General features: G+C 44.4%; 1 protein-coding gene across 6 annotated transcripts in view; it reads left to right on the top strand.

Annotated features, from left to right (window-relative positions):
* The window catches only part of FRMD4A (FERM domain containing 4A), a 481,635-nt gene that overhangs the window by 279,128 nt on the left and 175,870 nt on the right, over positions 1 to 26,637 (top strand). For all 6 annotated transcript variants that reach the window (XR_015877834.1, XM_088468780.1, XM_088468779.1 and 3 more), the window contains exon 3: positions 12,249 to 12,343. Coding sequence is in view for 5 of the 6 variants with exons in the window: in XM_088468780.1 (XP_088324906.1) it covers positions 12,249 to 12,343 (95 nt within the window). In the remaining variant the exon portion in view is untranslated. The remainder of the gene's footprint in view (positions 1 to 12,248; positions 12,344 to 26,637) is intronic.

Genomic DNA, 26,637 nt, shown 5'->3' with positions numbered 1-26,637 from the left:
ATCTGGGTCATATGGTGTGTCATGCTGAGCTTGTTGAAAATGGAAGTGGTGAAAACAATGGTTTACATCCAGTCATACCATGCAGTTTTGAACTGCATTTGGTTTAGGGGTTTGAAAAGCACTACACAGAGGATGCGTCTGTAATTTTCAGTATCCAAACTGCTGGTATATTTGGATGAAAAAGTTTTAGGCAGGAGTGAAAAAAATATGTAGAAGTGTTAATAGTTTATTTTCATGAATTAACAAAATGAAAAATGAACGAACAGAAGAGAAATCTAAATCATTATTTGGTGTGACCACACTTTGCCTTTAAAAACAGGATCAATTCTTCTAGGTACACTTGCACACAGTTTTTGAAGGAACTCAGCAGGGAGGTTGCCAGAGGGATGTTAGTACTGAGATATTATATAGATATATATATATATATATATATATATATATATATATATATATATAAAATCACTGTTCGCCTGATTTGGATGTAATTACCCTCAAATTAAATCTGAAAGTCTGCAGTTAAAGCACATCTTGTTTGTTTCATTTCAAAGCCGTTGTGGTGAATAGAGGCCAAAATATGAAAATTCTGTCAATGTCCCAATATTTGTGCACCTGAGATATATATATATAATATATATATATAATATATATATATATATATATATATATAGTGTAAGTAGAAGTGATAAAGACGTGTGCCTAATGGTGTAGTATGCCAATGGTGAGTATTGGATATTAGATAGTGAATGTGCGTACCAAAGCAAGGCTTATCTGTTTACACTGTGTAGATGTCCAGGCAGTGGATCAGGATCCGGCCCTAATGTTTATTAACACCCTTTTATGCTTAAATGAGTGGAAAGATAGAGGGCAATATAGTGTAGTATAACATGTACTGTGGGACTGTTACATGGATACACAAACTGTGCACCAGATAGTAGATGTTTAATCGCCTATCCGTATAATGCCCAATGTGTACCCTCTTGCGATCATTGTTGGGAATGGTCTTGGTCACATTTAGCTGTGTGGGAAAGAAATTATTCCCTAAAGTTTATAATCCATTAAAAAACAGGGTACACAAAAGCAAATACATGTATAAAAGTGCAAGGTTGTGTAATAGAAATCTGAAGTAAATGGCCTGGGGGCCACTTTGGCCCCCTCTGAAGCTTTTGGGGTTTTTCTTAGTGTAAAATTAATGTTGGGTCTTTATTTTTAACACTACTTTCAGCTAAGACTCAAATGTTAGGCAACTCGATAGGTAGGTAAAAATAGGTACAGTATCTGCTTTTATCAGTCTGCTACACTCTTCAAAGTACAAAGTGTGCTGATCTTACTGGTTAGCTACTACAAAGCTCTATGGGGATTCAAGAGTGCTACCTCCATGTTTTCTGGGTTGGATCATAATTACCTCTCCACGTGCCATCAGACTTCTCCAGATGCCCTTATATGTCATCAGGCTCCTCCATGTTTCCCTTATATTCAATCAAATTCTTACATGTGCCCCTTATAAGTCATTAGACTCCTCCACATATCCCTTATATGCCCTAAGACTACCTATCACCCACCACCCCTCCTGGACACCATTATGTACCTACTAATTTCTCTTACTCACCACTCTGGTACGGGATGGGTGTTGGGATGCTGGCACTCCGGATCCTGGCAGTCAGAATCTCGATGCCGGTATCCCGACAGGGTTAGAATACTGACACTTGTCCGTCAGTATTCTAACCCTCCCCCTAGTGCCTAAATTTAGCCTCCCCCTTTCAGCATCCTAAATTTAACCCTACCCCCTTAGTGCCTTACCCTCCCCCTAGTGCCTAACCAGTGGCGTCACAAGGGGGGTGCGGGCCGCACCTGGGTGTCACCCGCCGAGGGGTGACACCAAGGTGCAGGCTCCCCCTCAGTGACAGGAGCCGGGTGCTGCACTGGAGCATGTAGCATTAAGTGCAGCACTCTGCTCCTGTCACAGTGAGGGAGCCGGCACTACGGGCACCTTCGGCACCCCCCACCACTCCATTGATAACCAAGGGCCAGGGAAGTTCGGTCCGCAATGCTACACCCCTACCCCGAGGCCACACGCCCTTTTCGTCAGCGCGGGGAGGGACGCCACTGTGCCTAACCCTAATGCTAACCCGGGATTTTGATGGAAAAGCGGTAAGTAGATATTTGTGTCATTTTAAGTCACTTTTAAAAATGTGTTACAAAACACCTGCAACTCCCACCTGGATTTTCCCCAACTTTTCTCCTGCTCAGGAGATCCCGAAAATTCTCCTATGGAGAATTAACACACGTTATAATTGAATAGATTCAAATATGTGTCTCCCTTTTTAAAGTCACATTTTCAACCAATCAGGAGGAAATCAAGTAGCCCGCGATAACCCATTAAGTCTTTTTGTGCCCCTTTTTATGTCTGCATGTACCCCACCCCCATATATTCTATGTCCTGTATGGTGCTCTATTTTGTCTGTATTATCTTTGTAGTTCCTCCTGTTACAGGTAGCCAACAACAAGGCTGGGATGTACTAAAGGGGAAAATGTGGTAAACCCCCCAAAAACAGGGGTTTTACTGCATTTTCCATATGTACTAAGCACCGGAATGTGATCAATTCCAGTGCTTCGTCCCGGTGGGTAAAGCCACCTTCAGGTGGTGTTACCGAATAGAAGCCTATGGGATTCTTATAGGGACGCATACCCTAAGAGGGATCTGATCTCATACCCTGAGAGGGATCCCTCCTATCACCTCCTGCGTTCTTCTGCGCGTTCTTTGCAATGTACATACCGCAGTAATCAACTGCAGTATGTACCCGAAGAGAGGCAGGATGTACCGCATTGTGGAAGCGATGCTTAGTACATCCCGCCCTTGGACATTTACAAAGCAAAATATATCCACTACTGTAACTATGTTATAGCAAAGTCACACACCCAGTAATCTGCTCACCATTTAGCAATCTCTCTCAGCAATGCTCACATTCTGTTTGAATAGTATTCAGTAGAGTACAAGCTGGCAGGTCGCTACCAAATGACAGAATATAAAGTGGCTTCCTATCTCTCACTGTTCAGAAAGACTTGTTTACGGTTTATGGAGCACTCCCTGGCTTGTACACTTCCAGTTGATGAATCTAATGCTCATATTCCTGCAGATGACTTGGATAAATTAATTGTATTTCAATCCTCAGCAAGATCCCCAATGGATATGTTTAATGGCTTTGTTCTTAATTCATTCTGTTATATTTGGTATCAGCTGTGTTTAGTAATTTGAATCACAGATGTCTAAGATACTTCTGCTTCATATCTTAGGAGGTTTGCTTCTATCACAAGCCAAATAAACAAGGCAAGTTCTAGAATAATTGAGTCCAGCAATTTACTGCACCTCGCTCGTTCCATCCTCCTCCAGAACCATTTCAAATTATTTGTATGAAATCTGATATATTGTGTGGTAAATATGAATATGTATATTTTATAAAGCAGATATTGATGTTTTTAGAACTGTTGTACACAACACTAACCATCATTCTAATTAATGTATCATCATTATTATTATTATTTTTATTAATGTTTTAATACTAAAATTATAATTTGGCATAGGGAAACCGCTTAACATACGGGTAGCAAGATGTGGCACGCCAGCTGCTGTGGAACTAGTCATCCCAGCATGCTCTGCCATTGTTTTGCTATTAGTGCATGTTAAGTGTGGCAGAAAATACTGGGATGTTTAGACCCACAGCAGCTAGAGTGCCACACGTTGCCTACCCAATGCTTAGCATATGCATGTCAGAAGTCACACCATGTTACCCAGTCCATGGACTTCAATATGGTAAATCAATTCTGTGTATACACCTAGGATACAAATATATAAGGACAATTTAGAAAATAAAAATAAAAAAGAGGCGCACTCACCAGGTTTAGCAGTTTTGAAGTAATTTTATTCAATGGAATCCATAGTAGAAAAGTTCACATCAATGTCCTAACATGGACCTTTGTCAAGACCTTTGTGAAGTTTTCTACTATGGATTCTATTGAATAAAACTACTTCAAAACTGCTAAACCTGTCGAGTGATCTCTTTATTTTCTAAATTGTGTACTATTGAATCATGGCAACTTTTTGTGGTGAATAAAGCTGGCTACACATGGTTCGATGTGTAGCCGGCGATGCGACGGCCGACATATCGGGCGGTATCCACACATGGAGCGATCCACTGCCCGATATGCTGGCACCGCCCTCCCCCCCCTGCATAGCGCTGCATATGATCCTACATCGCTTCTCCAGATCTCTTGTGCAGCATGAAAGATCTGGAGTAGCAATGAACGATCCCACGGGAGCGCGCACTGGCCGATATCATACCCACAACGATATAGCAGCGATATTGTTCCAGTCCGTTAGATCGGCCTCTATATCGCTCCTTGTGTGGGGCCCTTAAGGCTTTTCAGTTGAACAGAGCAGCTTACAGCAATGCTTGGAACAATTATTACATAGCAATGACCTTCTCTTTGTGACATCTCAGAAAGAGGAGGGCTGAGGCAGCTAAGGGTGGATATTCCAAAATTCCCTTCCAACTATTCTTAATTGTCTGTCATGTGAAGAATCCATCTTATTGAGAGCTGTACATTTTTTGTTATTAATCGGAGTACAGATTTTGCAAATTCAATTAATATAGTCTAGATTTTATTATTTTTCCTTTTGTTACCATAAACATGTTGCAATATACTGTATAAATTTGGCCTTGTCACTGTAACTAATCTGTAAGCCTTTTATGAAGAGAAGTGTTTTCTTGGTTGTGTTCACTGTTTGAATGCTAGTCTTAAATATCAAATGAATATCAAGGCCTGAAGTGTTAACGCTTTGACTACCAGAGAGCAAAGTGTGTGCCGGCATGTACATTTATGTAACAGAGATTAAGGTCCTATTGAAGTAACCCAGTAGGTGGTTGCAGTGATTAAATTATGTATGGAGGATGTGGCATAAGTGGATTGGGCTAGCTCTGCACCTAGATGATAGGTGAGTGGAAATTGAGCTCTAAAACCCTGTGTAAACATTACGGTAACATCCAAACGACAAAAGCAGTGATCCATGGATCGTAACCATTATTATTATTGATGATTTGTAATTTGCCACACGGATCAACAGTTCCAGAAAATGTGGCAAACAGGACGTGCATAAAACAGGGATATACAATACTAAGTCAACTTAATTAAACAAACTCATTGTGGGCCAGCAGTAGAAAAGAAGTGAGTCCCCAGCCTTTATTATTGGGAATCCATGTTACATAGATGTGTGTATATTTAGATTTAAGATATTTAATTATTGATAAAAGTAGCTTTCCATGGCTGTTGCTGATCCAAAATGGCATCTTTGTTTATATAACATAAGTTTAATGGTGTTTGCAACTTGTTTGCAATTTACTTGTATTTACTAATGCGTTACAATCAGTAACTGTGATCAAAACAACAGGCACTAATTCAGTGCACCAGAAATCCTTCTGAGAAATGTAGATGGTAATCTGAAGATGGCAGATAACTGTGCCCAAAGTAAAAATCAGATATTCAAAATACAGAATAGATGAGGAACAATCAGTAACCTGGATCAGGATTAATTTAGTTGATTTAGTACATTTGAAAGCCAGAGAGATATCGTACGGCCAGGGTTAATGAAAGAGATTCAATAAAGTGGGAATCCACAGCGTTATCAGCAGACATTAGAATGTTTATGCAATTGCCTAAACTTTTTAAGGAAGGTCATCATTTTTGAGAATCGATTGGAACGATCTGTTTTTCATAAATTCAAGCTGAATCAAGCCAATATAGGCGTAGTTTTATTTACTTAATTGCATATTTGGTCTTATGTTTACTTATTTTTGCTTCTTTATTTGTATAACTTCCTATGACTGGTTATCACCAAGCATAGTCGGGGTCAATGCCGTAGGTTTAGTACACTTGTGATCAGTCCTGAATACGTTATATAATGCTAGACCCTGGTGCATAGACACATTAAGATTGTAAGCTCCCCTGGGGCAGGGACTGATGGGAATGACCAAATATTCTCTGTAAAGTGCTGCAGAATATGTGTGCGATATATAAATAACTGGTAGTAATAATAATAATAATGCATCTCCTGAGTCCATACAGCTTACTCTATCAGAGCACATGAACACACAAAACTCTTTAAAGACAATTTTACCACACCCTGCCAGCGCTAGGGACTCGTGCAAACCACCCATCCTCTACTTCAACTGGGATGCCAAGTAAATAAAAAGAGATCATGACAAGTATTTGCCAGCAAGATGCCCATACAATCTGGCTCTTGTAGCATAGCCATTCTGGTTATATACTATGGGGAGTTGTGACAGTTGCTGCCGTTTGCGGCAGTTATGCTGCTCTGATGCTGTGGTGTTACGCAGTTGTATCCACAACAATTACACATGTGGCTTATCTTGGGAAGAATACAGGACTTTACATCTGTGTGCCACTACTATAAAAGGTTTATAGGGTGTATAACCGGTGATGAAAATAGGTTTTACTATATTCGCTGGTCTAGGAGAGGTTGATATGACCACTGGAACAGTCCAGAGAAAGGCGGTACTCTCAACTTCATCAGGATGATGGGGTTCCTGTTCCTCCCTATGATTATATGAATACCTACTAGTATTTAATCAAGGGACTAAACCTGACACATTCTGGTACAATGTAATTTGCCTAAAATTTAAAAGCTAGAGGCAACCCTACTTTTTGTCATAATGTATTCCTATTTTCTATATAAATGACATAAATGACACATACAATCATTAGGATAAGTATAAAGTATGGCACTCACCATGCATATAGTTCAATTACAAGCCAGTTAACATGATAACATCTATTTTTGAAAACTAAAGAGTAAATGTATGGCAAACTCTGCAATATATCCAGTGCCAGCACACAAATACATGAACATTCACAATGTGTTCAAATGTGAGTGTATCAGGTATATGTGATTGTGAAATAACATAGCACCTTCAAAATACACAGCAGAAGTGAGCATTACCCAACAAAGGCCCTTTTAGTAAATGTAGTACAGACCTTCCCCCAGGTTATTTGTCTATAACTCCTGTCTGTTGCATGCATGGCATTACTCATAGTTCAATTGTTGATGTTTCAAGAAATAAGTCAAGTCAATTACCAGTCTAAAACCCTTGGAGTTTGCTGGAGGCAAACCATTTCATTTTATTATGTTAATCAAGGACATTTGATATACAGAATATATAGGCTCTCTAATAAAGCCCAAACATGAATAATGTTTTTGTTACTGGCTTATTTCAGTAATTTTACTTACTCCTGACAATAAAGGAAATGCGCAAACTGAGGCCAGTGCTGATTTGCTAGGCATTTAATGCTGCACTGTCACCTAGGGAAATATTTTACTGATGTGCTCCCTCTTCTAGCTGGAGCCCCATGAAAAACACCTGCATGTAGCATCCCTCATAATAAGCCCCCTGTAATACAGGACTGGCAAATCAATAAATCTTGCCAGCACTTCAGAATGAGTAAATCTAACTAAACTACCATTGAGGGTCCAATGTCTAAAGCACATGTTCTCAAACTCTGTCCTCAGAACCCCAAACAGTGCATGTTTTACAGGTCTCCTCACAGAATGACAAATTAATTAATTAGCTCCACCTGTGGACCTTTTAAAATATGTCGGTGAGTAATGACTGCACCTGCTGGGTAACCTGTGTGGGGTCCTGAGGACCAAGTTTGAGAACTACTGGTCTAAAGGACTTTACTTTTGTACAGAATAGATCTGCTAGAAGAGAAACATGGTTCTTAGAAACCCTGCACAAGCAGAGATTGTCACAATGAAAACAAAACCCCAGAGGACCTTACCTTCAGGAACATCCCTAAAATGGTCAAATAAGTTGAGGAATTCAAGAGCACAGATAATTCTACATTCTGAATAATCAATGAACAATCACTTATGCCTGTATCCAATTAGCCCCAATTATATTTTCAGGGATGAAAAACAGGTATTTTCCACCGATAATCCCTGTGTTTCGACAATTTCTTTTTATCCCTGTATCCTATTTGTTTAGTCAAACAAATAGGATCCTAGATAAGTTCACAGATCTCTGTGTTTTTGCCATCGCAAAAGCGAAAACACTGTACTTATCGGGGATTATTTTTTGGGACACAACAGGTCCTAGACTTTATAAGCAGATGTTAAATGTCACAGATCATGAGAAACCAACTGTATGTCCAGTACCAATAGATTACGGGCAGCATCTACAGGGAACTACAGAACATGGATGACAAACCAAAGGAGATATTCCCAGAACCACTGTTCCTGTTGTAGACAGTCAGCAAGTTTAAGGAATATTTTGTTATTTCTGTCTGAATTTGATATACATGATACATATCCTTGTGGTTGCAAGCCATATAAGACATGCCAATAGACATAGAAAATGTGGATTGTCTACTCCTATGCATTTGCTAATCCAGTATACCTTTTACATGCATGAAATTGCTTTATGTACATAGGACCTAAGTCAGAGGATGAACGCACATCCCTAGGTCTAGGGGTCTGTGCCTGAAGCAGGACCCACTGCGCTTGTGAACAACAGGTCCTCCAATCTCGCTCACAGACCCCCCCCCCCCCCCCCAAGCCGCAGCATGATTGACATGCTGCGGAGTTTGGGGAGCAGAGCGGGTGGCGTGCCTAGTCTCCGTTCCCAGAAACGGAGGGGTGTCGCCTCTGTTGTCAGGGAGGGACGAGACCAGGGTCTGCAGATTCCTGGCCTCTAGCATGACCAGGCACCAACCAGGCTGTGGGAAGCTTCAGCTCCCTCAGCATAGCCAATAGCAACCGGTCACAATGGTTCCAAAGGTGACCCCAGCCTGTGACATCGGTCGCAGTGCTGGGATTGCAAATGCAGCAAGGAGGTGTCTGAATCATCCTCCTGCATTTGCATCTGAGATGGATGGATTTGCACAGTGGCTTGTGTGTGGCTGTGTAAATCCGTCCATCTCAGAATCAGGCCCATAGGGCCAAATTTAATGGGGTGAGGTTAGAAAATGTGAGAGTTTAGCAGTAACCTCTCACACTATTACATTGGTCAAGTTGTATCTTTAAAATGGGAAAACATCTGGATGAGAGTTTAAATCGTGAGAGTTTTTAGCCTGACAAATATGTGAGTTTGCATGTTCTCGGACTCTATTACATTGGCCAAGTGTAAAAAGTGACAGAAAACTCTCACATTTTCTAAACTCTCATCCTATTTCATTTGTCCCCATACTCTCTAAAAAAAAGAATGAATACTTAATGTATAATTGTGGAACACAGAAAAATAGACACTCCAAGTGCACATTTTTTGCACCCTAACTACTTTCTATGAGATATGCAATTTAAAAATTTTAATGGGTAAATCTACACAGGAGAATAAAAAGAAATCTGGGAATTTAAAGTTTTAGCTAAATATAAAAATATATATATAATATGTGTTTTAAAGTAGAGCCCAGGATTTATGGCTTATTATCAGTCAGAGGAGGCATATCACGTCTCGGAATGTGCAGAAATTCACACATTGCTGAGAATTATGGTAGATTTTCCTGTTCACCTCTATGGGCTGTGAAGCAAAGTCTAGGATGTCTAATTTGTGTTTCCTGCAAAAATATTTGTTTCTCATTAGAGTTGATTAGATTATCATCTGTTCTCTGTGTGTAAATATAAATTACATATAATTGAAGATTAATTTGTAATCCAATAGACTAAGGGACTTTAGAACCCTTAAACCTTCTAGTCATTCCCAACGTTGTTAGCTATGAAAGTGATTGCCTGTAAATTAAATTAATAATTTTTATTTGCAAAGTGCTTCCAAGTACTGTCCAATCTAAGGGAAGAGAGACAGAAAGGCATATGAATAGCAGCGCAGAGATTCCTTCTAATCGTATATGGGCCTAATAAAAAATTTCTGAACAGTGATTTTCTGAACACTTGTCTCTTACAGTGCTCCCCACTCTTCAGACACACAAGGGTCAATCCAATTACATGCGAAGGGTACGAGTTGCCATTACAACGGTGTTAAAACGCCAGCATGGCACCGTAACTCGCCCCCTTCATGGCCCACTGCGAGCCCGAATTTGCATCATTTTGCTCTGTCCGATGGGGCTGCGAGCGCTTTTAAGCCAATTTGGCAAATTCAGCCTGCCGCTCGCGAGTACATCGCAAGTAATTGGCTTGACCCCAAAGAGAGCACTTATGAATATGTTAGTTTCTGGAACGTACAAGCCTGGGAACAGCTAGTTTACCAGTGATATATAGTAATATATAGTCCTGTTTTCCAACAAAACCCATTTGACCAACCAATCAGCTCCTAACTGTCATTTTTTAAGCACAGCCTGGAAAATGTAATTTGGAAGCTGATTGGTTAGCACTTTATCTCTCTCAATTTTATCTCTCTCCCTGCTGTGATAAATACCCCCCATGGCTTAGCTTTATCAAACAATAGATTTTACAGTAAAGTTGGTGATGTTAAAATAATATAGCTATATGTTTGCATCAATAATTCAGTGTTGGATTAAGATTGAACACCCTAGATTAGTTTTTATTGTTCAATTTTCCTCACTCCTCTACTTTTACTCACCCTCTCCAATTCACATGTATCTGCCATTACATCCTTCTCTTTACAGTGTATCATTCTCTGCCCTCCATACTGCCTTGCATTCATTACTTCTTCCTTCATAACACTCCCGGAGGAAGCCCAGCAGGCACATGGAGAATATACAAACTCCACACAGTTAGGGCCATGGTGGGAATGGAACCCATGACCTCAGTGCTGTGATGCAGTAATGCTAACTAACCATTACATCAGCCCTATTACTATACTTCCTCAGACCTTCCTCTCACCTTCCATTAATTTACTCTGGAGCGCATATCCCAGACCAGACCGGCAGACTGAGCCTCACTTTGACACAATCCAAACAACTTGCTGATATTCCCAGGAGTAGATAGGGACATCAGTCAGATATTGTATATTTGGGTTGAAGTACAAATATACTTAAACATAAAGAATTGCAGCAAATAGTTTTGTTAATTGGTATCGTTACACTGACAGTAAAATGACTACAGTACAACCCATTTCATGTGTACTAGGTGCAAAGCATAGCGATCACCACTGCCCTTGTACTTAGAAGTCGTTTATGTAGTGTGAGCTCCTCAGTTATGCAAGGGGTGAGACTTTCCCGAATGCACCATATAGACTCATTGTTCCCTGGAAGAAGATATGAGTCATACAAGTGCGGCTGCAACATTCAGTGTCAGTTACAGCACTGACCTCGAAGATGTTTACACATCGCATTACATTGAATGAATGGATGTGTCACTTTACAAATGTAAAATGCTTACAGTTACAGATTAATACTGTTAGCACTTTTATCCCCAGAAAACAAGCATATGACTGTATATACTGTACATACACAGTAATATATAGAGTAGAATTACCCAGTACAGCCAATCCGACGATTCTTTGGAATTTACTTGTACTGACAGTTATTCAGTGTTGATTGCTAAAATAGTCAAAGATTGTGATTATAGTTACAGACAACCAAGCTTTTGTACACATTTTGTCATTTCACACGGCCTGAGCAAATTGGCAGGATGAATCGATGAATCGTAGTTGAGTATTACTGATTAATGGTAGGGAGTTACATGGTCGCTTCATGTTACATGGACAGAAAATGATCGTCCAGAAAAGCAAATGGTGGCACTAGATCACAATTTTCATTAGATTGCTTTGTCGGTATGTCTGGTGTATGGACTTCTGTGTCTCAAATGTTGATACAATTGTTATTGCAAGTAACTTAATAAAGATTATAATTATTAGTAATATATCCTAATATTAAAAATACTGGTAATATGATGTTAATTTATTACTAATTAGAATACATAATAATAATTATAATAATAATAATAAAGATGAAAAGTTGTGAATGTTAGGATCTGTTTTCAATGGACAGAAAGTATTATTTACAAACATCACTCAGTGATGCAAATTTTTATCTAACCCATAGCAAACAATGTGCGAATAATTGTCAAGTGTTCAGCACAACGAAGGCAATGTTATGAATTGCAAATTCTTGTTGGTTGATATGGTCCTAGAGCAGATTATCAGTAATATCAGTAAAAATGCATTCAGTGTCTAAATAAAACAAATTTTCTAAAGTTATGTACATGTAGATTTTACCATAGAGCTCAAACATTTCTAACCTGGATTTCTCTTCTTTTGTAGCCAAAACTGCTGGCCAAGGAGTTGCTTGATCTAGTGGCATCACACTTCAACCTGAAAGAGAAGGAATATTTTGGGATAGCTTTTACAGATGAAACGTAAGTGTCACTTGCAGTATATTGTAAATTGTTTTACACATTTTAGACAGGGAGGAGGGATTGGGCAAACCTTCTTAAGAGGACAAGTGGAGATGTTGGCGTTCACAACCAGTCAGATTCTGTCAATCATTTTACAGAATGCACTTGATAAATGAGCTAGAATGTGATTGGTTACTATGTGCCACACCTCCATTTGTACTCTTTAGAAGGTTTGTGAAATCTCCCTATTGAACATAACTTGCTGCCTGGAGTTTTCATTAACTATCCAGGAAGTGATGCACTGGCCAGGAAGTTCTCCTTTTGAAATTAAACTGAAGCAATATAGTAGTGATGATTTTTTCTGTCATTAAAGACTCGATTTGATAATTTCATCAAAGAAGGACTGGTGCATATCAATTGCATTAATTACAACTTGGCAGAAAACGAAGGCAAATAGTTAATTTATATAGCCTAAATCATACAGGAAGGTGGAGGGGCTAAAATGAGCTTAATTAGTGCACAGTTACTAAGGAGTTAATGCGAGGGTGAGTCAAAAATTATCCACACTCCAGTTATATAAAAATTTCTGTTGGCCACACTGTCTTATCAATGCTTTCCATACTAGATCGCTGTCTCCCCAGTCACTGCTGTGCAGGTTTAAACATGTTACGTCAGTTCATTTGTGACTGCAGTGCAAGGAAAAATGGCTGCTCCACTTGTGATTGGCACGAAAGAAGAGAAGCGTGCAGTGATTAGTTTTTGCGGTCTGAGGGTGTGTCTGGTGCCAATATTTATCGAAGACTTTGTGCACAGTATGGAGAAAGTGTTTTGTCGCAAAGAAGTGTGTATGAATGGATAGAGTAGTTCAAAGAAGGTTGCACAAGTGTCAGCCATGAAGAAGGAGCCGGACGTCTGTCCACGACTGATGAAAACATTGAGCGTGCAGGTGAACTGATTCTGTTGGATAGACGAGTGACAGTGGATTATGTTGCAAATCAGCCATGGTTCCGCCTATGCAATTACCCACTACAGACTTGGGTTTCGAAAGGTTTGTGTGAGATGGGTACCGAAACAACTCCCGAAAGAGCACAAACTGAAGTGTTTGGAAATCTGCAAACAAAATTTGGATTGATACTCTAAGGAATTTGAAAGTTTCTTAAAAAGAATCATTACTCATGACGAGACATGGATTCATCACTACGAGCCTGAAAGTATGGAATGGAAACATCCTCAATCGTCGACCAAGAAAAAGTTCAAAAGTCAACCATCAGCTGAAAAATTGATGCTTACAGTTTTCTGGGATTCTCAAGGGCCAGTATTGGAACATTATCAGGAAAAAGGTTCAACAATGAACAGTGCTCATTACAGTGAGATGCTCACTGAGGAGCTGAAGCCTAAAATTCAAACAAAACACAGATGACTAATATCCAAGGGTGTTGTTGCATGACAATGCACGTCCGCACACCGCTGTTCATACTGTCGACAGTCTCCAAAAACTTTGCTTTGAGGTGTTAAAGCATCCTCCCTCTTGCCCCATCAGACTATCACCTACCTGAAAGAAGCCCTAAGAGGACAAAGATTCACGTCTGATGAAGAGGTGAAGACAGCAGTGCATTCGTGTCTTGCAGCTCAACCCAAAACATTTTTAATGAGGGAATACGAAAGCTTGTTGACAGATGGACAAAGGGGGTCATTCAGACCCGTTCGCGAGCAAAGGACGCTCGCAAACGGGTCAATGTTCCCCCACTGCGCATGCGCACGACAGAGGGAGCTCCGTCGTGCGCATGCGCGAGACCCGGACTGCGACAGCCAAGCTGTCACTCCGGGTCTTGCACCAAAGGGGGCGTGCTGTCGATGTTGATTGACAGCACGCCCCCTTTGGTGGGAGTGCCAGGGGCGTGCCTGCCAGACGGAGGCTTCCCCATGGGAACGCCTACCGTCTGGAGCCAGTCCCACTGACATCACTAGTGATGTCAGTGGGAGTGATTTTGGCTCTGACAGAGCCAAAATCACTCCTGGGCTTGCGGCAGCGAGACCCTACTGCAGGGTCTCCGTTGCAAGCCCGATGGTCACGATGGTCAAGACCATCGCAACCATCATCATGGACGCTCGCATATGCTGTTGGTGGTCACCCACAGCTATGCGAGCGTCCAAGAGGATGCTCCATTTTCAGGGAGGAGGGTCCTGATTCAGAGCGAGCGCTCTGGTCAGAGCGTTCAGCTCTGAATCAGGCCCAAAGTGTATTGAACAGCAGGGAGATTATGTCAAAAAAGAATGTATTTGTTTTTTCTGAAAGTTGATTAAATAAATTCTAGAGTCAGAGTGCAGATTATTTTTGACTCACCCTCGTAGTTAATGATAAAATAATTTGCAATGGTTTAGAATAGTATTTGCCAAACTCATTCCTCAGGGAGCACTAACAGTGCATGGTTTCCATTTTTCCTAGTTGGTGCATAGGTATATTCATTACCGGCTGACACATTTTAAAATATTCACAGGTGAAGCTAACTATTTCACTTGTGATTGTGTGAGGAGACCTGGAAAACATGCACTGTTAGTGCTCCCTGAGGAATGAGTTTGGGAAACGCTGGCCTAGAGCATCACACACTCCAAATCCAGCACTGGTCTTTGGCATATCATTTTCTGAATAGCAGTTGCTTTACTTCTGTCTAAATTCAGTAATCCCTAATAATTTAATGTGCGGTATGCCAACATTAATTTGTACTTTGCATAATCAAATCTCTATTAGTGTAATGTACTATCCTACCCCTTACATATCTAAGAATACCTCACTGTAAAAGATTAAAAAAAACTAACTTAGAATAAAGTTTGTAAAAATAGAAAAAAAGAGAAGAAAAAAAATTAACAAAGCTAATTAAAGGATATAACCAGGGGCCGTCGTGGTGCCCATATGCAGTGCCCCCATGTGCCCCAGGAGAGGACCCCCTTATGTAGGCCTCCAGTAGTGCCCCCAGTAGTGATCCCCCCCCTATGCAGTGCTCCTTATATAGTGCCCCCTGTAGCAGTCCACACCCCATGCAGTGCCCCCAATAGTGGTAACCCTTATGCAGTGCCCCTTAAATAGTGGCCCCAGTTGTAATCTCCCCCCTATGCAGTACCCCCAGTATTACCCTTTTTATAGAGCCCCCAGCAGTGGTCCCTTGATGCAGTGCCCCCAGTGGTAGTCCCCTCCTCCCTATGCAGTGCCCCTAGTAGTAGTCCCCTCCCCCCTATGCAGTGCCCCTAGTAGTTGTCCCCTCCCCTTGTAGTAGTAGTCCCCCCCTTGTAGTGCCCCCAGTAGTAGTCCCCACAGTTGAAGTGCCCCCAGTTATAATCCCCAGTAGTGGTCCCCCCTTGTAGTACCCCCAGTAGTGGTCTCCCTCTTGTAGTGCCCCCAGTAGTAGTCCCTCCCTCTTGTAGTGCCCCCAGTAGTGGTTCCCCCTTTGTAGTGCCCCCAGTAGTGGTTCCCCCTTTGTAGTGCCCCCAGTAGTAGTCCCTCCCTCTTGTAGTGCCCCCAGTAGTTGTTTCCCCTTTGTAGTGCCCCCAGTAGTAGTCCCCCTTGTAGTGCCCCCAGTAGTAGTAGTTCCCCCCCTTGCATTGCCCCCATTAGTAGTAGTCCCCCCCCTTGCAGTGCCTCCAGTAGTGGTTCCCCCCTTGTGGTGCCCCCAGTAGTGGTCTCCCCCCTTGTAATGCCAGCCTCCCCCCCCCCCCCCCCAGTATCACACATTGTAAAAAAAAACAATAAAAAACTTACCTGAATCCCCGCTCCCGCCGTCGCCATCCGCTCCTCCGTCTGTCCTTCCCGGGCCGGGCCTCTCTGCATTATGGGAGAGACGTCATATGACGTTATGACGTCTCTCCCATTGCCCACTGCGGGAGCCGGAAGATGGAGCGGCTCCTGCAGTGGGCACAGCAGCAGCTAATGAGAGTCTGACAGACTCTCATTGGCTGCTGATCAAAACAAACACACAGCTGCTGGTACCGACACAGACTGACCGCACATGGTACCCTGCCCCCCGGCCCAGCCCGCCACTGGATATAACCAAACAGCAAGGATAGCTAAACAGAATCCGTTAACAAAAAAAAGACTAGTGCTACAGGAACCAGCAATGACATGCACTATTCAACTCCACAATCCATAATCCAGTGTAGTAAGCCTAAAGAGCAGTGTAAAGGCCTAGTGCAGGGCATCACATTTAATAATAATAATTATTGGGCCTTTATTAGTTTTGTGAACCAAAGCCAAATACTTTACACTCTTTACTCTCTCTAATTAACTGAAAGTATTTTATATGCATTATATGACCATTGTGCTGCAATTGAATTTGATGCCTCCATTCCCATTAGCCAACTATGCAGAAAGTGTAAAATGTGCCATCAAGATTTCTATCTAACAGATTGTTTGTTTTATTGTCATGCAACACATACTAAATAATCAACAGTGCAACTTAATTTGTGTCCAGTTTTGTTTATTTGTGTATCTTCGGTTATTCTCCAAAAACAGTCCATTTATCCTTTTGCTCTCATGGTTTTAAGGTGCCTTGATATCACTGACTCCAATATGCATGGGTTTACAAAACCCAAAGTCAAATAAAGGATTTCCCTACTTGTACAGTTGGAATATTTCCCTTTATTAAGCAGAATTCCTAGCTAAATGTAATTGCTAGAACCCTGCTCATCAAATGGGGGTATTCCAGGAGAGGGTCCGTCTTACTATCATTGGAAAGGGAGAGTAGCCAATAAACTTCAAATACTAAACACCAATCCAGCCTAGAATTATATTCCTTTTCTTTATAGATCAAGTTAATTTCCTTTTTAAGCATGCATCTGATGTCAGCATCATGTTACTGTATGTAGCTGTGGTTGCCAAGTAGTCACATGGACCTAGGAAATCTGCAGAATTACCATTCATTATTAATATGAAGAAACAAACACTGAAATATGGCTTTAAAGTGGAAATTATTTCAAATACAGTTCAGTTTGGATGTTGTTGGTACACTGCCCTAGTGCACGGTCCTAAATGTCGGAGCTGTGTATAATGGAGTGGGAAAATAATCATTCTCATTTTGACAATGTAGTAGAATCTCAGGTTGTTGCTTAACTATGTATTTTAAAATATTAATGGTTAATATCTAAACATTTAAATGTTGGCTATGTGATTCTTTAAAGAAGAGGTTCCCAAACTCCACATTACAGTCCAGGTTTTACCACAGTCAATTTGATTTAACCCTCTGGGCTCAATCATGGATATCCTTAAAACGTGGACAGTAATGATGGCGTTTGGGAACCTCTGCTTTAAAAGTTCATCACTATCTGATGTTTGTTTGCATTAGTACATAGAGCATTGTACTATAGAAAAACTAAGCCAGCGGTCAATAGGAACCCCATTCTTGAGAGATATGCATTTGGTGTGCTATGTTCTCTCCTGGGATGTCTTCCTGCAGATAAACAGCGGGTGATCTGTGAGAGCTACAGGAATCTGCTCAGAGCTGTGCTCATAGTTTTCTGCAACTTGCAATGCTTTCCTGCTGTGTGATCTGCAGCAAAATGAGATCTGGGGTAACTCGGGTTTTTGCTAAGTACTTAGGGCCTGATTCATTACTGATCGCAACTGCGATTGCGCATGCAATCAGACGATTGTTGTGTTCTGCGTATGCATCGAAGTGCACGTACACGAACCGGCCATTTCAATTGGGACTATGATCGCAGTGACTACGCGGAACCATCGCAGAGTGATTGAAAAAAAGTGTTGTTTGTGGGAGGTGATGGGGGGAGGGGGGGAGGCGAAATGCAGGCGCGCCAGTGCATTTGAACACCTTTGCATGGGCGTGCATAAATTAGTCGTTGCGATGCCTTACACATAGTGGAAGTTAGCAATTTCTGAGTAAGGTCAGAGCTTGTGTAGTGTGCGTGAAGCTACGATGGTACTCGATAGTAGCGATGGTTTCGCAGTCTTGCTAAAAATTACGGATGTGTGTAAGGCAGGGGTTCCCAACAACGGTCCTCAAGGCACACTATCAGTCCAGGTTTTAAGGATAGCCATACTTGAGCACAGGTGACTTAATTAGTACCTCAGTTATTTTGATTTAACATCTGTGCTCAAGCATGGATATCACTAAAACCAGGACTGTTAGTGTGCCTTGAGGACCGAGGTTGGGAATCACTGGTGTAAGGTAACGTGGGCGTCCTCATGTAGCGCTGTGAGGGCATAGCGATCGCAATGGATCAGCATACGATCGCTGTGCCACTATGTGCGTAATCACCTTTGCAATCGCAGCTGTGATCCGAAATGAGTCAGGGCCTTTGTACACTAGGCAGGTCCTTTTGAGGATTTAAACAACACATGATAGTAAGGGGAAATGTACTTTTCATCAAGCACAGGATCTGTTAGGCGTTCAGATTACAGACTATTGTTTGTCTCTCCTGCGTGCCTTCAGGCTTTGCTAATTTTTTCACTGCTCCACTTACTTTTAATTTTGAATGCATATGAAAGTATTGTCTTAGGGCTTGATTCAGAGAAGGACATAACGCCGATGTTTACACAGTTGAGCGATTATCGATCTGCGCTTACGTTGGAGTCGCTCGCAGTGAGGATTTATTCGCAAAGCGATTGACAGGCAGGGACCGTTTGTGGGCAGCAACGGGAGGGTGGCAGCTGAAACCCAGGCGTGTTACGATCATTTTCGGGGCGTGTTTCAGCCTGCTACTGCGTTCCTGTACTCTGTATAAATGATTTTGGCATCTCAGTACTGCTGGACATTCTCCGCGACCATAATGTTATTCAGAAATCCAATAATTGACTGATCTGCGATCGATGCTGCATCTTTGTACACAGTCATTTTGGTTTTGCGAAGCAGCCAGTGAGCGTCTTCATGCAAATCCCCGCAGCTGCAACATTTGCATATTTTCACCCAGCCACTGCGTACAAACTCCCAGCAGCGGTGGCTTAGCGGCCATCTGAGTCAGGCCCTAGCCATGTAAGCACAGAGGCAAGATCATTTCCCTAAAGTCATCATTGAGCTCCCACAGTATGTTATAAAGAGCAAAGGAAATGTTATAGACATTTGTTTGATCAGTACAACAGTCTGTGACCTCTACCGATGACTTCCTCCTACGTGGCCTGTGAGCACCACCTGTATTGCATTTGCCTTCTTAGTAATGTCTTATAGTCGCTCAGCCGGTTTTAATGAGGAACAGCTACTTTTTGAAGTTTTTCATTAATATGCATTGTGTTGAAGCTTTGGAAAGTTGTTGAAATCCTATATTCTGTATTAAGCTGCGGTTTCACTGAGCAAACCATTCTGGAGCTGTGACAAAGTGAAGTCATTTATGTGTAAGAGATTTTCACTTCCAGAAGTCTCATTGGACTCGTATCACCTGCACCGGATTTGCTGCACTAAATTGGTAGACTCTAGTCTGATCATTTGGATACGGCACACATTGGTTGTCATGCAAGCCTATGCTACAAGAGTGCAACTGTGTTTTCATCTGTTAATTTAAAGAAATAAATTGCACATCTCAAACTCTTAAACTTCTGAAAATTGCTGATTTTACAGCAACAGTTCAGACTGTATTTCAGTAACAATTGAGTTTACACTTGGGCATTGGTGAATATGTCCTCTTTGTGCACTACTACTGCACATTTACATGTGCATGAAAGGTCTGTTAACTTAACGTCTACAATGAATTACATACATGACTTTCTGCTTCTGCCCTTTCCTTGTAGTTGTTTATGCTAGGAGGCAAAAACCATTCAAATCAATAAGTTAATTTTAAATATTGGTTGGCGGCTGAGAAATCTATTAAACTGTATCTTACATGCCCTCTGCACTAGACAACTTTGATATAACATCAAATACATCTCTGGGATACAAATTGCAATGGACAATACACGCCATCGTCAACTGTGTCCTTTACACACATAGGGACTGTAATAGGGCTGTGGGAAGTGCAATGCCTGCGCAAGGTTTATTTTTCTGTCTTTGAATGTCATGAATTGTAAATATTACTAAAATAGTCTGTGCTATATAGCTATTAGCATTTTCACACAACAATGCAAAGTAGTTGCAAATAGTGGTATGATTAACAATCTGGTCAATTTGAAAACTTGCGCTGGAAATGTTACACTATAGCAAAGATACCACGAAGATGTTGTTAGTGAGAATGAGGTGCTGAGAATGGGTTGGGTATGGGATGCCGTCAGTGCTTAAAGTGGTCCTAGAGACGCGGTGGAACTCGCACTCCCCCGGAGCTTATTTAATAAAGGGACAGCGCGCGCCGCAAAAAAGGGCGTAGTCTCAAAGAAAGGGGCGTGGTCACACAATAGTATCCTCAGTTCAGATTACGCCACACAGTAGCACAATCTTATTCACATGACACTGCACATAGTGCCCCTGATTCACATTACACCACATAGTAGTGTTCCTTATTCATGTTATGACACCCCTTTTACACAATGCCCAAATTAGTGCCCCTTATACACAATACCCACAGCAGTAGTTCCTCTTACACATAATGCCTACAGCAGTAGTGCTCCTTAAGCAATGGCCACTGTAGTGGTAGTGCCCAAAGTGGTAGTGCCCCTTATACAGAGCCCACAGTAGTGGTGCCCCGTATTCAATGCCCCCTGTGGTAGTGCCCTCAGTAGTAATGCCCCCAGTGGTAATGCACCTTAAACACAAAAAAGCTGCCGTCAGACTGGTTGCTCTCCAAATAGAACTGATGGAAAGCAGTTCCGGCCACTTTAACCCCTGGATGCCGGCACCCGACAGCATGGATTTCAACTACATCCCGCTGAGAATATTTAGCACAATTATGTAAATCTTAACCTGTTGTTGCGAAGGGCATTAATGACCATGTTGGCACATTGCTTTCCCATTGCCGTGTCAGCTGGACGGTCAGATACTTTGAAGATTCTTTTAGATCTGTCAAATCCTAGTGTTATCTCAAAGAATATTTCCATTTCCTGCCTTTTCTCATAAAATATGTTACATGTAATGATGCCGTACCTAATACATGTGTATTACCTGCAACAACAGCTCCATTTTGATTTGTGTAAATATTAGACAGGTTCCTTTTCTACTTCAGGGTCCATAGGGTATCCACAGGATACCTTGGGGTATAGGTGTGACGTCAGTCATCGGGCACCATAGAGTTAAGCTTTCAGCCTCCCAGGATGCACTAGGGTTCCCCTCCTATACCCCGCCCCCGAGCCAAGGCACCTCAGTTTAGTTTGGTGCCCGGCCGGAGTCGGGGGCACCTGTTGGAGTGGGGGCTAAGAAGAGCCACTGAAGCTTTCCTGTATGCGGCTGTGGCTGCACATCTGGATGTACAGCATGGACAGTCAGTCCTGACGTCCATGCTGTCTTCCCTACACCCCCGCCGGTACCAGAACGCCGGTACCGATCCGGGGATGCTGGTGAGCATCTGGGGTCACAGCTAGCGGTGACCCCAGATGTTCCGGACCATGGCCGGATTCAAGGGGGACAGCAAGGTAAGCAGCGGGGTCCCGCGGTGGGTCCCCGCTGTTACATGGTCCAGAGTCCCCAGGCAGGGGGCTCCCTGGGGACTGGCTGCAGCGTGGAGCCAGGTAAGAACCTGCACTTCCACTACCCCCCTGGGACAGCGGACCGCAGCAGCGCGGTAGCGCTGCGGCGTCCTGGGGGTTAAATGCATGCCAGGGGAGCGCGCCTTCCCTGTCGCACAGCCGGCGCCTCCCCCGCTGCACATAGCCCTCTCTGCACTCTGCCGACTGGCCCTGTGGCAGCGCTCCTCCCCCAGGCCAGCCTCCTCTCTGCTCCTCGGCAGCCATCTTCCTGAACGCATGGTGAACGCTGCTGGAAGCCTGGAAGGAAGCATCTTGATCTGAGTCCCCCCGCATACCTCTCCTCCGCTGTGGTCAGGTGTGTGTATGCAGCGCTGTGTCCTACCAGACCCTGTCTGCGTAGTTGAGTGATCAGCGCTGGTTAGTGCAGGAATTGATTTTCTTTGCATTGTATGTGACTGTGCTAGCGCTGCTGCCTGTATCTTCTATTCTGACTGTCAGCTTTATTACTGTCCCTGTTCTTTTTGCTAAGCCCTTGCGGTGCGGTGCTGCAGGGTGGTCTCTCACCTCTTTAAAATACAGTTGGTGAGAGGGGTCACATACTTAGTACCATCATGTCTGAAAGTGATTTTCCTCTCCGGCTACAGTGTACTACGTGTAAAGTACCTTTAGCGGAGGGGGAGGGCAGGCAGTGTTTGTCAATGGCGCGGCCTATTACGGTTACAGCACCGGTACAGGAGCCGCCCTGGGCTTGTTTCGCTCAGGCGCTTACAACCTTAGTGGGCCAGTTAGCTCTGCAGCCCGCGTTTACACAGATGGGTTTGTCCCAGCAGTCAGTGGTGTCGTCACCCATGCAGGGTTTTCCCAAGACAATTGGTGGTACCCCGCAGTCTCCCTATTTCCCCTCTCCCGGTTTCTCAGGAGCCGGCGTGGGTTAACTCCCTGATGAGTTCTGTACAGCACTTGTCGGATGTGTTGCAGTTGGAGACTGTGATGCGGCCACATAAACGGCCGGTGGCGTCTCTGTCGGCTCCTTATGAGGATGTCTGATGATGGGGAGATTCTGGATCCTTACGATCAGGAACCTCTCCATACTAAGGACGCTGACGCTAGGTCCAAGGTATATATTCCTGGACTTATACGGGCAGTCCGCACAGCCTTGGTGATTGAGGACGAAGTTCCCCCAGCTGCTAAATCCAAGTATGCCTTTTTTAAGGATGTGAAGGGTGACGCCACAGTCTTTCCTCTTTCAGGTCAGTTAATGGACCATTTAGAGGAGGCGTGGAAACAGCCTCCCAAGCGATACCAGCCGCAGAGGCGCCTGGCAGTGGCTTATCCATTCGCGGATAATTATTTTGCTAAGTGGGAATCCCCTCCACAGGTGGATTCTCATGTGACACGTCTTGTCCGTAGTGCCACATTGCCGATGCCATCCATGTCCTCCCTTAAGGATGCTACGGACCGCAAGGTGGAGACCTGCCTGAAGTCCGCTTATTCCCTCGCGGGGGGGCAGCGCGGCCGGCTATGGCCATTTGCTGGGTTGCCAGAGCGATGGAGCGCTGGGCGGATTCATTGGAGGCGTCCTTTGATTCCGACTGTCCGGCCGAGCAAACGGAGTTGATTGGTAATCTCCGTGATTCGGCCACATATATCAACGAGGCGGCCTTAGACATTAGTACACTGGTGTCTCGAATTTCTTCAGCAGCGGTGGCTGCTCGTCGCACCTTGTGGTTGCGATCCTGGAAGGCGGACGCTGACTCCAAAAAGGGTTTGGAGGCGTTGCCCTTTAACGGAGAAGTTCTCTTCGGTCCAGATCTGGACAAGATTGTGGCCACGCTGGCGGCAGCCAAATCGGCATGTCTCCCGTCGGCCGCGGCTCCTTCTGGTTCAGGACCATCGTCCTTTCGGTCTTATAGGGCCCAGGGCAGGCCCAAACCACAGTCTTTTCCCCGACAGGCTGGTCCCAAAAAATCGTCCAAGCCCCGGAGGCAGGCATGGAGTACCAGATGTCCGGCCCCTAAGCCTGATGACAAGCCTGCGGCCTGACGGTCCGGGCCTCCCGTTGGGGGATCCCAAAGTGGGAGGCCGCCTGCTGCAGTTCGCCCGGTGTTGGTCGGTCACCACGACAGACACTTGGGTTCTCGAGGTGGTCTCCCACGGGTACGCCCTCTCTTTCCGGCACAGACCCTCGGCTCGATTCTTCACCACGGGTCTACCATCAGACCGGAACAAGGCCACGGAGCTGTGGAAGGTCTTGCACACTATGCTCCAGGCTGGAGTTATAGTGCCTGTTCCATTCTCCCAGAGGGGCCAGGGTTTTTATTCAAATCTTTTTTTGGTGCAGAAACCAAATGGGTTGTATCGTCCGATTCTCAACCTCAAAGCTCTCAACAAGTCTTTGCGGGTTCCGAAGTTTCGGATGGAGACCCTACGGTCCATCATTCTGGTGCTGGAACCTGGGGACTACATGGTGTCATTGGACATACAGGACGCTTACCTGCATGTCCCTATTCTTTTGCGCCATCAACAGTTCTTCAGGTTTGCAATCCGCAGCGACCACTTTCAGTTTTGGGCGTTACCTTTTGGCCTGGCGACAGCACCGCGTGTGTTCACAAAGGTGATGGCGGTCATGGCGGCTTCTCTGCGGCTGCAGGGAGTCCGCATGTTGCCGTACTTGGACGACCTGTTATTAGTGGCAGGATCTCCAGAGCTCCTTCTACGCCACTTGGACCTGACCATTGCGCTGCTGCAACGGCACGGCTGGTTAATCAACTGGCAGAAGTCCACTCTAATCCCGTCTCGGCGGATTCTGCACCTCGGAGCCTTCTTAGACTCGGGACAGCAAAGGATCTTTGTGACTGAGGAAAAGATCTCTGCTTTACAGTCGAGGGTGCGCAGTTGTCTGCACAGCCGCCGGGTGTCTCTACACTCGGCGATGAGGTTACTGGGCTCCATGGTGCCTGTGTTCGACATGGTGGAATATGCCCAGTTTCACTCCAGACCTCTGCAGCACCTGATCCTGTCCAAGTGGAACGGGCTGCCTCAGTCTCTGAAGTTCCAGACGATAGTGCTCACCCCAGAGGTTCGCCTGTCCCTTGCCTGGTGGTTGCAGACCACCCATCTCAGCAAGGGACGTCCGTTCTGGGTACCAAATTGGGTCCTGTTGACAACGGACGCCAGTCTTCGGGGCTGGGGAGCAGTTTCGGGTCCACACTTGTCCACCTGCCCTGGAACGCCGACAGAAGCGGAACTTCCAATAAATATCTTGGAACTCCGTGCGGTCTTCAGTGCTCTCCAGCAGGCACATCGGGTTCTCCAGGGTCGTCCGGTGCAGGTCCAGTCGGACAACGCTACCACCGTGGCCTACATAAACAGGCAAGGAGGAACCCGAAGTCGGGGGCCCTCGTAGAGGTGTCTCGGATCCTGGTATGGGCGGAGCACAATCTTCCGGCCATATCAGCGGTCTTCATCCCGGGAGTGCTAAATTGGGAGGCGGACTTTCTAAGTCGCCAGGACATTCATCCGGGGGAATGGTCCCTGCACCCGGACGTTTTTGAACTGCTGGTGGACAGGTGGGGTCTTGCAGAGATCGACCTCATGGCGTCCCGGCACAACAACAAGTTGCCGGTGTACGGGTCTCGCACAAGAGACGAAGAGGCGTCTCTGGTGGATGCTCTGTCCGTCCGGTGGACGTTCCGGTTCGCATACCTGTTTCCTCCGGTTTCCCTTCTTCCACGGGTAATCCGGAAATTCAAACAGGAAGGAGGGACGCTCCTGTTGATAGCTCCCGCGTGGCCCAGACGGCACTGGTTCTCAGACCTTCATAGGTCTGTCCGTGGACAGTCCTATGCGTTTGCTGCTACCACTGGACCTTCTGTCGCACGGTCCTTGTCTTCACCCGGACCTGGCTCGGCTGTCTTTGACGGCGTGGCTGTTGAGACAGCCATGTTGAGGTCCAGGGGGTTTTCCAGCTCTGTGGTGCGTACCATGTTGCGAGCTCGGAAACCGTCGTCCGCGAGGATATACCATCACGTGTGGCATACGTTCTTCCAATGGTGTCGACCGAGAGGTTATGCACCGCTGGAGTTTCGTCTGTCTAGGATACTTGCCTTCCTACAAGCGGGACTAGATCATGGGCTTCGCCTTGCTTCTTTGAAGGTACAGGTTTCGGCCCTGTCTGTCTGGTTTCACCGTAGGATTGCTACAATCCCGGATGTACGCACCTTTATGCAAGGTGTTCTTCGCATTCAGCCGCCCTTCTTTCCGCCTGTGGCGCCTTGGGATTTGGCTGTGGTCCTGAGGGCTCTCCAGGGACCGCCGTTTGAACCACTGGGCTCAGTGGATCTTAAATGGCTAACAGCTAAGACTGTTTTCCTTCTGGCCATAGCTTCGGCCAGACGTGTTTCTGATTTAGGGGCTCTCTCTTGTAGACCCCCTTTCTTGATTTTTCATGGGAACAGGGCAGTGCTCCGCACTCGGCCTGAATTTCTTCCCAAAGTTGTTTCCCAGTTTCATGTTAACGAGGAAATAGTTGTTCCGGCCTTTAACTCACCGGGTCTTTCAGTGGGTGAGGCCACTTTGGATGTTGTGCGGGCCTTAAGGACTTATGTTGACCGCACTTCTTCGTTTAGGAAGTCGGACGCCTTGTTTGTACTCCTATGGCTTCCGTAAAAAGGGTTGGCCTGCTTCAAAGCAAACTTTGGCAGCCTGGATCCGTATGGCTATTTCTGAAGCTTATCTTCATGAAGGTCTGCCGGTTCCTTTGAAGGCT

This window comes from Taudactylus pleione, unplaced genomic scaffold, assembly GCF_031769625.1.
Source record: "Taudactylus pleione unplaced genomic scaffold, aTauple2 ptg000086l, whole genome shotgun sequence".
NCBI lineage: Eukaryota > Metazoa > Chordata > Amphibia > Anura > Myobatrachidae > Taudactylus > Taudactylus pleione.
This window is presented reverse-complemented; position numbering and strand designations above follow the sequence as displayed.